The sequence below is a fragment of the Coturnix japonica genome, chromosome Z (assembly GCF_054131305.1).
Source record: "Coturnix japonica strain WE chromosome Z, WE-NBRP24, whole genome shotgun sequence".
NCBI lineage: Eukaryota > Metazoa > Chordata > Aves > Galliformes > Phasianidae > Coturnix > Coturnix japonica.
The window spans coordinates 71322545-71334766 of NC_140702.1; the positions used below are offsets into that span (position 1 = coordinate 71322545).

A 12222-nucleotide genomic window follows, 5' to 3' on the forward strand; every position below is an offset into this window, starting at 1 on the left:
TTGGTACCGACGCTGCCATGCCAGTGACTGCCTTCATCCCCTTGGCAGATTGCAGTCAGGAGAGGGGTGAGTGACCTCAGCTGCCCTGCGTGGCATTGCAGCCTCACCACGGGCTGGGGGAGCACAGACTGAGCACCAGAGCTGTGCCGGGCACTCCCTGGCTCAAGGCACTTTGTCCTCACAGCCACAACCCATTGCTTTCCACAGACCTTGGGAGCTGCTCCTCTGCAGCTCCTGTGCTGCACGAGGGACACACCGCCACTGCTCCTACCTGAGTGACAGCACAACCAGATGGGAGTGCAACGCCTGCGCTGGAGAGGGCACCGGTAAGAGGCAAACAGCCGCGTGCTGCTGGGCTGGGGCCAGGCCAGGCCTAGCAGTGGCTGCTCAGAGCGGCCCTGCTCAAATCCCTCCAGCCCGGGACAAACGAATGCCAGTTCCACCCCATGGCTGCAATTCCATCCTGCTCACCTTCCTGCTTCCCCTTACAGCCTCCAGCACCAGCTCAGGTCTTGCTGGCCTCGGCACCACCAGCCAGCAGAGACTGCAGGTATCTCAAACCTCTCTGACACCAGAGAGCAGCAGCTCTGGCACCACCAGCGAGCACGGGCTGCCGCCACCCCAAGGCTCCACAGCACCAGAGAGCAGCAGCTCTACAACCACCAGCCAGGCACCATCGGAGCCAGCTAACCGTCTCTGTGTGCCTGAGAGCAGCGGTCTGTCCAGCCATCACAGGACAGAGTGCCATGGACGCTGTGAGACAACCCATAATGCTGCTCCAATTGCTGAGAGCAGCACCTCAAACTCTGCCATCCAGGGGACATCACGGTCCTCGAGGCGCTGCCGTGCACTGGAATACATCTTCAGTAGCAGGCTGAGAGAGCGGGCCCGGACAAGAAGCCGCTCTCCGTTGCGGCACCAGGCCCCAGAATCTCCGAGCCAGCCCCAGAGACACCTTGGGAGCAGGCAGACAACAAGCCCAGGTGCTCAGAGATGCAGCTACACCGCACCAGCAGCACCGGGTTCCTGTGTGCCTGAGAGCAGCGGTCTGTCCAGCCATCACAGGACAGAGTCCCAAGGACGCTGGGAGACAAGCCATAATGCTGCTCCAATTGCTGCGAGCAGCACCTCAGACTCTGCCATCCAGGGGGCATCACGGTCCTCGAGGCGCTGCCGTGCACTGGAATACATCTTCAGTAGCAGGCTGAGAGAGCAGGCCCGGACAAGAAGCCGCTCTCCGTTGCGGCACCAGGCCCCAGAATCTCCGAGCCAGCCCCAGAGACACCTTGGGAGCAGGCAGACACCAAGCTTAGGTGCTCAGAGCTGCAGCTACACCACACCAGCAGCACCGGGGTCCTTCAGGGTTTCCAGAACAGCTTACAGATGCCCATTCAGACATCCAGCACGGGCCTGGACTCGAAGACGCTTGCCTCTCAATCGTCGGGATGCGGAGACCGACAGCCAGCCCTGAAGATGCCGCACGAGCCGGTCCAGGTGGCATATCATCCGGCTTTACTGATGCCGCGGGAGTAGCAGCGTGCAACCTACATGCTGGCACCGATCCTCAGAGTCCAGCACCATTCACTGAGAGTTCTCACAGGCCAGCGCCCACGTGGACCATTGGACCTGACACCTCATCGGCCTTTTCCAACTTTATGATTCTGACCATCTCAACAGTTGTGACACCGAGTGCGATAAGCAAAACCATGGCAAAAAGCACTCTGTGATAGACTGTTAGCAATGTTTAGTTGTTTCCATATATTATTATATTATTTATTTATATAGTTTATTTTATAATATTATATAATATTATTTATTTATATTTTATATTCCCTAATAAACTTCCCCACCCTATTTCTGTGTCATGTCTTGCTTTGTTATAAATCACTCGCAGTGTCAATAGTACCGTGCAGTGTAAAGGCCGGGGCTACTCCAGGTGCTGCCGCACAGATTGCTCAAGGCCTGGCAGGAAGCACTGGCTCTGCACACGGGGAAGGCTCCTGTGCTGCACAAGGCACACACCGCTGCTGCTCCTACCTGAAAAGGAGGCTGTAGCGAGGTGGGGGTCGGCCTCTGCTCCCAGGTAAGAGTGATGGGACCAGAGGGAACGGCCTCAAGATGCAGCAGGGAAGGTCCCCCTCCGTTGGATGTTAGGAAGAACATCTGTACGGAAAGAGCGGTCGGGCACTGGCACAGCTGCCCAGGGAGCTGGGGGAGTCAGTGTCCATGGAGATGCTCCAGAAGCGTGGGGATGTGGCCCTGCCTGAGGGACATGGGCAATGGGCAGCTAGGGGGTGGTCGGTGGGACTTGGTGATCTCAGAGGTCTTTGCCAACTACAGAGATTCTGTGATTCTGTGAGTCGAGTCATTTATTGGAACAAGAGGTAATCAGCGGCCAACAGCCCACAAGTAGAGCCTGGAGAACACCACGACAACACATAAACACTCAACTGGGATACCGCTGGAGCCACAGGCCCCGTAGCGTCCAGGTGGGGCCAGGAGGGTGGATGTGCCGCCCAGTGCCTCTGGCAGCACCAGCGTGCCGGGTTCCAGCAGGGCTGCGTCCAGCACCGGGCTCCTCACTGTGAGCTGGCTGCAAGAGCCGCCGCCCTCCTGCTTGGGTGACCTCAGCCCTGTGAGGTGTGATCGCGTCACAGAGGGTGGCACGGAACGGCCATTGTGACACGTGGGCTGTGGAGCAGAGCTGAGGCTGCGGGGCCCAGGCCCAGCTCAGTGCGACTTGGTGAGTTGAGCAGGGAGGAAGGGGCTGCCTGAGGCTGCCGAGGGAGGAGGGTTCCCCAGCACTCGGGGGCCTGAGCTGCCAACTCAGACTCATCCCGCTTCTCCCATAGGTTTGCACGCAGAGGACGAAGCCCAGCAGTGATGGGACAGACACTCTGCACGTGGTTGCGGTTGACGGAGACACAGGAGGCTGCCGGCTCAGCAGAGCCAGGTGAGAGCCAAGTATCCCTGCATCCACAGCCTCCAGCCCTGCCCCTCAGCTGGCACAGCCGGCACAGAGCAGCCCCTGGGACAGCCCCCGGGGGCACCTGGCCCCGCAAGGCGCTCACTGCTGTTACTCTCTCCTCTCCAGCATGCGTGCTCTGTGGCCTAGTGGATGAGGACTCAGGCATCCTTGGCCGCAGACGGAGGACTCGTAGATTGTATTACCACGACTTTTGTGCGGTGAGTTCCCCTGTGGCTCCTGCCACCTTCCTCCAACCAGTGATTCCCTCCTTTCTGCCCTAACTGGACTGTGCTCTTTCCTCCTGTACAGAGATTTGCCAACGGTCTTTGTGAACACGTGCAAGATAACAACGAGGCACGTTTTTGTTTTCAAGACCTGACACGCACAGTGTTGGAGGCAGAGCAGAGGGTGAGTGCAGCACCGGAACAGGGAGCTTGGTGCCAGGAGAGCTCAGCCTGGTCCCCAGAAAGCAATCCCAGCCCCTCCTCCCAGCTCCAGGAGAAATCCCTGCTCTTGCAGACCAGCCCTGTTCACCAGGCAGCTCTGCAGAGTGCCACCCAGCCCTGCCCGCATCCTGCGCCCTGCCCAGAGGTGCGGCGCCCGCTGCGTAGGCCCTGAGCCTGCAGCTGATGGGGGCTGCTCTGCTCTTTCCAGCTCTGCTTTGTCTGTGGCGGTCCGGGGGCCAGCATCACTTGCGCAGAACCGGGATGTGAGCGGAGCTTCCATCTCCCCTGCGCCTATGAGGGTCAATGTGTCACCCAATACTTTGGAGAGTTCAGGTAAGGGCTGCCAGGTTGTGGCCTTCAACCCTGCTGTCAGCACCAGCCAAAGCAGCGAGGAACACGCTGTGACACTTCCCGGCAGCCTGACAGCCAGAGCCAAGGCCTGGGGCTCCTTCCCGTTCCTCTGCCCTCCTCGCAGCCCTTCTCACCTCACCCATCCCTTCCATCTTCCCCCAGGGCCTTCTGCTGGGAGCACCGCCCGCAGCAGGCAGCGCAGGCAGCACCGGAGGCGGACACGACCTGCATCATCTGCATAGACCCTGTAGGTGACAGCACGTCGTACAGCACCATGGTGTGCCCAGCCTGCCAACACTCCTGGTTCCACCGGGTCTGCATCCAGGTAGGAGCCCTCCCCTCGCCCTGCAGGCACCGCAGGTGCTCAGCAGCACCAGGTCCGGCTCACACCCACCCTGCTTGTGTTTCTGCTGCAGAGAATGGCCCTGAGCTCTGGGCTTAAATTCCTGTGCCCCTACTGTAGAGACAGCCAAAAATTTCTTCGAGACATGCTGACTGTGGGGATCCAAATCCCAAACAGGTTGGTGTCTTTCAGCCAGCTCTTGAGGTGTGAAGGCACAAGAGCTGTGCCTGCCCAAGGACTGCTCCGGCAGGCCTGGCCCCTGGCAGCCATTAACATGGGCCACAGTGCCATTGGGAAACTGAAACCAGGGATAAGATGGATGGGGATGGATTTCATGGGTTAGTTTTAGTCCTAGGCCAGTGAGTGCTCATTACATTCCCTTCCTTCTCTGGCAGAACTCCAGTAAGGGACGACGACTATGCCAACGCATCACTGGCAGTTTGGTACCGACGCTGCCATGCCAGTGACTGCCTTCATCCCCTTGGCAGATTGCAGTCAGGAGAGGGGTGAGTGACCTCAGCTGCCCTGCGTGGCATTGCAGCCTCACCACGGGCTGGGGGAGCACAGACTGAGCACCAGAGCTGTGCCGGGCACTCCCTGGCTCAAGGCACTTTGTCCTCACAGCCACAACCCATTGCTTTCCACAGACCTTGGGAGCTGCTCCTCTGCAGCTCCTGTGCTGCACGAGGGACACACCGCCACTGCTCCTACCTGAGTGACAGCACAACCAGATGGGAGTGCAACGCCTGCGCTGGAGAGGGCACCGGTAAGAGGCAAACAGCCGCGTGCTGCTGGGCTGGGGCCAGGCCAGGCCTAGCAGTGGCTGCTCAGAGCGGCCCTGCTCAAATCCCTCCAGCCCGGGACAAACGAATGCCAGTTCCACCCCATGGCTGCAATTCCATCCTGCTCACCTTCCTGCTTCCCCTTACAGCCTCCAGCACCAGCTCAGGTCTTGCTGGCCTCGGCACCACCAGCCAGCAGAGACTGCAGGTATCTCAAACCTCTCTGACACCAGAGAGCAGCAGCTCTGGCACCACCAGCGAGCACGGGCTGCCGCCACCCCAAGGCTCCACAGCACCAGAGAGCAGCAGCTCTACAACCACCAGCCAGGCACCATCGGAGCCAGCTAACCGTCTCTGTGTGCCTGAGAGCAGCGGTCTGTCCAGCCATCACAGGACAGAGTGCCATGGACGCTGTGAGACAACCCATAATGCTGCTCCAATTGCTGAGAGCAGCACCTCAAACTCTGCCATCCAGGGGACATCACGGTCCTCGAGGCGCTGCCGTGCACTGGAATACATCTTCAGTAGCAGGCTGAGAGAGCGGGCCCGGACAAGAAGCCGCTCTCCGTTGCGGCACCAGGCCCCAGAATCTCCGAGCCAGCCCCAGAGACACCTTGGGAGCAGGCAGACAACAAGCCCAGGTGCTCAGAGATGCAGCTACACCGCACCAGCAGCACCGGGTTCCTGTGTGCCTGAGAGCAGCGGTCTGTCCAGCCATCACAGGACAGAGTCCCAAGGACGCTGGGAGACAAGCCATAATGCTGCTCCAATTGCTGCGAGCAGCACCTCAGACTCTGCCATCCAGGGGGCATCACGGTCCTCGAGGCGCTGCCGTGCACTGGAATACATCTTCAGTAGCAGGCTGAGAGAGCAGGCCCGGACAAGAAGCCGCTCTCCGTTGCGGCACCAGGCCCCAGAATCTCCGAGCCAGCCCCAGAGACACCTTGGGAGCAGGCAGACACCAAGCTTAGGTGCTCAGAGCTGCAGCTACACCACACCAGCAGCACCGGGGTCCTTCAGGGTTTCCAGAACAGCTTACAGATGCCCATTCAGACATCCAGCACGGGCCTGGACTCGAAGACGCTTGCCTCTCAATCGTCGGGATGCGGAGACCGACAGCCAGCCCTGAAGATGCCGCACGAGCCGGTCCAGGTGGCATATCATCCGGCTTTACTGATGCCGCGGGAGTAGCAGCGTGCAACCTACATGCTGGCACCGATCCTCAGAGTCCAGCACCATTCACTGAGAGTTCTCACAGGCCAGCGCCCACGTGGACCATTGGACCTGACACCTCATCGGCCTTTTCCAACTTTATGATTCTGACCATCTCAACAGTTGTGACACCGAGTGCGATAAGCAAAACCATGGCAAAAAGCACTCTGTGATAGACTGTTAGCAATGTTTAGTTGTTTCCATATATTATTATATTATTTATTTATATAGTTTATTTTATAATATTATATAATATTATTTATTTATATTTTATATTCCCTAATAAACTTCCCCACCCTATTTCTGTGTCATGTCTTGCTTTGTTATAAATCACTCGCAGTGTCAATAGTACCGTGCAGTGTAAAGGCCGGGGCTACTCCAGGTGCTGCCGCACAGATTGCTCAAGGCCTGGCAGGAAGCACTGGCTCTGCACACGGGGAAGGCTCCTGTGCTGCACAAGGCACACACCGCTGCTGCTCCTACCTGAAAAGGAGGCTGTAGCGAGGTGGGGGTCGGCCTCTGCTCCCAGGTAAGAGTGATGGGACCAGAGGGAACGGCCTCAAGATGCAGCAGGGGAGGTCCCCCTCCGTTGGATGTTAGGAAGAACATCTGTACGGAAAGAGCGGTCGGGCACTGGCACAGCTGCCCAGGGAGCTGGGGGAGTCAGTGTCCATGGAGATGCTCCAGAAGCGTGGGGATGTGGCCCTGCCTGAGGGACATGGGCAATGGGCAGCTAGGGGGTGGTCGGTGGGACTTGGTGATCTCAGAGGTCTTTGCCAACTACAGAGATTCTGTGATTCTGTGAGTCGAGTCATTTATTGGAACAAGAGGTAATCAGCGGCCAACAGCCCACAAGTAGAGCCTGGAGAACACCACGGCAACACATAAACACTCAACTGGGATACCGCTGGAGCCACAGGCCCCGTAGCGTCCAGGTGGGGCCAGGAGGGTGGATGTGCCGCCCAGTGCCTCTGGCAGCACCAGCGTGCCGGGTTCCAGCAGGGCTGCGTCCAGCACCGGGCTCCTCACTGTGAGCTGGCTGCAAGAGCCGCCGCCCTCCTGCTTGGGTGACCTCAGCCCTGTGAGGTGTGATCGCGTCACAGAGGGTGGCACGGAACGGCCATTGTGACACGTGGGCTGTGGAGCAGAGCTGAGGCTGCGGGGCCCAGGCCCAGCTCAGTGCGACTTGGTGAGTTGAGCAGGGAGGAAGGGGCTGCCTGAGGCTGCCGAGGGAGGAGGGTTCCCCAGCACTCGGGGGCCTGAGCTGCCAACTCAGACTCATCCCGCTTCTCCCATAGGTTTGCACGCAGAGGACGAAGCCCAGCAGTGATGGGACAGACACTCTGCACGTGGTTGCGGTTGACGGAGACACAGGAGGCTGCCGGCTCAGCAGAGCCAGGTGAGAGCCAAGTATCCCTGCATCCACAGCCTCCAGCCCTGCCCCTCAGCTGGCACAGCCGGCACAGAGCAGCCCCTGGGACAGCCCCCGGGGGCACCTGGCCCCGCAAGGCGCTCACTGCTGTTACTCTCTCCTCTCCAGCATGCGTGCTCTGTGGCCTAGTGGATGAGGACTCAGGCATCCTTGGCCGCAGACGGAGGACTCGTAGATTGTATTACCACGACTTTTGTGCGGTGAGTTCCCCTGTGGCTCCTGCCACCTTCCTCCAACCAGTGATTCCCTCCTTTCTGCCCTAACTGGACTGTGCTCTTTCCTCCTGTACAGAGATTTGCCAACGGTCTTTGTGAACACGTGCAAGATAACAACGAGGCACGTTTTTGTTTTCAAGACCTGACACGCACAGTGTTGGAGGCAGAGCAGAGGGTGAGTGCAGCACCGGAACAGGGAGCTTGGTGCCAGGAGAGCTCAGCCTGGTCCCCAGAAAGCAATCCCAGCCCCTCCTCCCAGCTCCAGGAGAAATCCCTGCTCTTGCAGACCAGCCCTGTTCACCAGGCAGCTCTGCAGAGTGCCACCCAGCCCTGCCCGCATCCTGCGCCCTGCCCAGAGGTGCGGCGCCCGCTGCGTAGGCCCTGAGCCTGCAGCTGATGGGGGCTGCTCTGCTCTTTCCAGCTCTGCTTTGTCTGTGGCGGTCCGGGGGCCAGCATCACTTGCGCAGAACCGGGATGTGAGCGGAGCTTCCATCTCCCCTGCGCCTATGAGGGTCAATGTGTCACCCAATACTTTGGAGAGTTCAGGTAAGGGCTGCCAGGTTGTGGCCTTCAACCCTGCTGTCAGCACCAGCCAAAGCAGCGAGGAACACGCTGTGACACTTCCCGGCAGCCTGACAGCCAGAGCCAAGGCCTGGGGCTCCTTCCCGTTCCTCTGCCCTCCTCGCAGCCCTTCTCACCTCACCCATCCCTTCCATCTTCCCCCAGGGCCTTCTGCTGGGAGCACCGCCCGCAGCAGGCAGCGCAGGCAGCACCGGAGGCGGACACGACCTGCATCATCTGCATAGACCCTGTAGGTGACAGCACGTCGTACAGCACCATGGTGTGCCCAGCCTGCCAACACTCCTGGTTCCACCGGGTCTGCATCCAGGTAGGAGCCCTCCCCTCGCCCTGCAGGCACCGCAGGTGCTCAGCAGCACCAGGTCCGGCTCACACCCACCCTGCTTGTGTTTCTGCTGCAGAGAATGGCCCTGAGCTCTGGGCTTAAATTCCTGTGCCCCTACTGTAGAGACAGCCAAAAATTTCTTCGAGACATGCTGACTGTGGGGATCCAAATCCCAAACAGGTTGGTGTCTTTCAGCCAGCTCTTGAGGTGTGAAGGCACAAGAGCTGTGCCTGCCCAAGGACTGCTCCGGCAGGCCTGGCCCCTGGCAGCCATTAACATGGGCCACAGTGCCATTGGGAAACTGAAACCAGGGATAAGATGGATGGGGATGGATTTCATGGGTTAGTTTTAGTCCTAGGCCAGTGAGTGCTCATTACATTCCTTTCCTTCTCTGGCAGAACTCCAGTAAGGGACGACGACTATGCCAACGCATCACTGGCAGTTTGGTACCGACGCTGCCATGCCAGTGACTGCCTTCATCCCCTTGGCAGATTGCAGTCAGGAGAGGGGTGAGTGACCTCAGCTGCCCTGCGTGGCATTGCAGCCTCACCACGGGCTGGGGGAGCACAGACTGAGCACCAGAGCTGTGCCGGGCACTCCCTGGCTCAAGGCACTTTGTCCTCACAGCCACAACCCATTGCTTTCCACAGACCTTGGGAGCTGCTCCTCTGCAGCTCCTGTGCTGCACGAGGGACACACCGCCACTGCTCCTACCTGAGTGACAGCACAACCAGATGGGAGTGCAACGCCTGCGCTGGAGAGGGCACCGGTAAGAGGCAAACAGCCGCGTGCTGCTGGGCTGGGGCCAGGCCAGGCCTAGCAGTGGCTGCTCAGAGCGGCCCTGCTCAAATCCCTCCAGCCCGGGACAAACGAATGCCAGTTCCACCCCATGGCTGCAATTCCATCCTGCTCACCTTCCTGCTTCCCCTTACAGCCTCCAGCACCAGCTCAGGTCTTGCTGGCCTCGGCACCACCAGCCAGCAGAGACTGCAGGTATCTCAAACCTCTCTGACACCAGAGAGCAGCAGCTCTGGCACCACCAGCGAGCACGGGCTGCCGCCACCCCAAGGCTCCACAGCACCAGAGAGCAGCAGCTCTACAACCACCAGCCAGGCACCATCGGAGCCAGCTAACCGTCTCTGTGTGCCTGAGAGCAGCGGTCTGTCCAGCCATCACAGGACAGAGTGCCATGGATGCTGTGAGACAACCCATAATGCTGCTCCAATTGCTGAGAGCAGCACCTCAAACTCTGCCATCCAGGGGACATCACGGTCCTCGAGGCGCTGCCGTGCACTGGAATACATCTTCAGTAGCAGGCTGAGAGAGCGGGCCCGGACAAGAAGCCGCTCTCCGTTGCGGCACCAGGCCCCAGAATCTCCGAGCCAGCCCCAGAGACACCTTGGGAGCAGGCAGACAACAAGCCCAGGTGCTCAGAGATGCAGCTACACCGCACCAGCAGCACCGGGTTCCTGTGTGCCTGAGAGCAGCGGTCTGTCCAGCCATCACAGGACAGAGTCCCAAGGACGCTGGGAGACAAGCCATAATGCTGCTCCAATTGCTGCGAGCAGCACCTCAGACTCTGCCATCCAGGGGGCATCACGGTCCTCGAGGCGCTGCCGTGCACTGGAATACATCTTCAGTAGCAGGCTGAGAGAGCAGGCCCGGACAAGAAGCCGCTCTCCGTTGCGGCACCAGGCCCCAGAATCTCCGAGCCAGCCCCAGAGACACCTTGGGAGCAGGCAGACACCAAGCTTAGGTGCTCAGAGCTGCAGCTACACCACACCAGCAGCACCGGGGTCCTTCAGGGTTTCCAGAACAGCTTACAGATGCCCATTCAGACATCCAGCACGGGCCTGGACTCGAAGACGCTTGCCTCTCAATCGTCGGGATGCGGAGACCGACAGCCAGCCCTGAAGATGCCGCACGAGCCGGTCCAGGTGGCATATCATCCGGCTTTACTGATGCCGCGGGAGTAGCAGCGTGCAACCTACATGCTGGCACCGATCCTCAGAGTCCAGCACCATTCACTGAGAGTTCTCACAGGCCAGCGCCCACGTGGACCATTGGACCTGACACCTCATCGGCCTTTTCCAACTTTATGATTCTGACCATCTCAACAGTTGTGACACCGAGTGCGATAAGCAAAACCATGGCAAAAAGCACTCTGTGATAGACTGTTAGCAATGTTTAGTTGTTTCCATATATTATTATATTATTTATTTATATAGTTTATTTTATAATATTATATAATATTATTTATTTATATTTTATATTCCCTAATAAACTTCCCCACCCTATTTCTGTGTCATGTCTTGCTTTGTTATAAATCACTCGCAGTGTCAATAGTACCGTGCAGTGTAAAGGCCGGGGCTACTCCAGGTGCTGCCGCACAGATTGCTCAAGGCCTGGCAGGAAGCACTGGCTCTGCACACGGGGAAGGCTCCTGCGCTGCACAAGGCACACACCGCTGCTGCTCCTACCTGAAAAGGAGGCTGTAGCGAGGTGGGGGTCGGCCTCTGCTCCCAGGTAAGAGTGATGGGACCAGAGGGAACGGCCTCAAGATGCAGCAGGGGAGGTCCCCCTCCGTTGGATGTTAGGAAGAACATCTGTACGGAAAGAGCGGTCGGGCACTGGCACAGCTGCCCAGGGAGCTGGGGGAGTCAGTGTCCATGGAGATGCTCCAGAAGCGTGGGGATGTGGCCCTGCCTGAGGGACATGGGCAATGGGCAGCTAGGGGGTGGTCGGTGGGACTTGGTGATCTCAGAGGTCTTTGCCAACTACAGAGATTCTGTGATTCTGTGAGTCGAGTCATTTATTGGAACAAGAGGTAATCAGCGGCCAACAGCCCACAAGTAGAGCCTGGAGAACACCACGGCAACACATAAACACTCAACTGGGATACCGCTGGAGCCACAGGCCCCGTAGCGTCCAGGTGGGGCCAGGAGGGTGGATGTGCCGCCCAGTGCCTCTGGCAGCACCAGCGTGCCGGGTTCCAGCAGGGCTGCGTCCAGCACCGGGCTCCTCACTGTGAGCTGGCTGCAAGAGCCGCCGCCCTCCTGCTTGGGTGACCTCAGCCCTGTGAGGTGTGATCGCGTCACAGAGGGTGGCACGGAACGGCCATTGTGACACGTGGGCTGTGGAGCAGAGCTGAGGCTGCGGGGCCCAGGCCCAGCTCAGTGCGACTTGGTGAGTTGAGCAGGGAGGAAGGGGCTGCCTGAGGCTGCCGAGGGAGGAGGGTTCCCCAGCACTCGGGGGCCTGAGCTGCCAACTCAGACTCATCCCGCTTCTCCCATAGGTTTGCACGCAGAGGACGAAGCCCAGCAGTGATGGGACAGACACTCTGCACGTGGTTGCGGTTGACGGAGACACAGGAGGCTGCCGGCTCAGCAGAGCCAGGTGAGAGCCAAGTATCCCTGCATCCACAGCCTCCAGCCCTGCCCCTCAGCTGGCACAGCCGGCACAGAGCAGCCCCTGGGACAGCCCCCGGGGGCACCTGGCCCCGCAAGGCGCTCACTGCTGTTACTCTCTCCTCTCCAGCATGCGTGCTCTGTGGCCTAGTGGATGAGGAC

General features: G+C 59.3%; 2 protein-coding genes across 7 annotated transcripts in view; one reads left to right on the forward strand and one right to left on the reverse strand.

Moving 5' to 3' along the window:
- RIT2 (Ras like without CAAX 2) overlaps positions 1 to 12222 on the reverse strand; it is a 222351-nt gene that overhangs the window by 65078 nt on the left and 145051 nt on the right. The window lies entirely within an intron of this gene.
- LOC146754190 (uncharacterized) lies at positions 50 to 7726 on the forward strand. Its single transcript, XM_085528749.1, has 2 exons — positions 50 to 7501; positions 7643 to 7726. The coding sequence occupies exon 1, from the start codon at positions 4979 to 4981 to the stop codon at positions 6017 to 6019; it is 1041 nt and encodes a 346-aa protein (XP_085384875.1). The 5' UTR covers positions 50 to 4978; the 3' UTR covers positions 6020 to 7501; positions 7643 to 7726.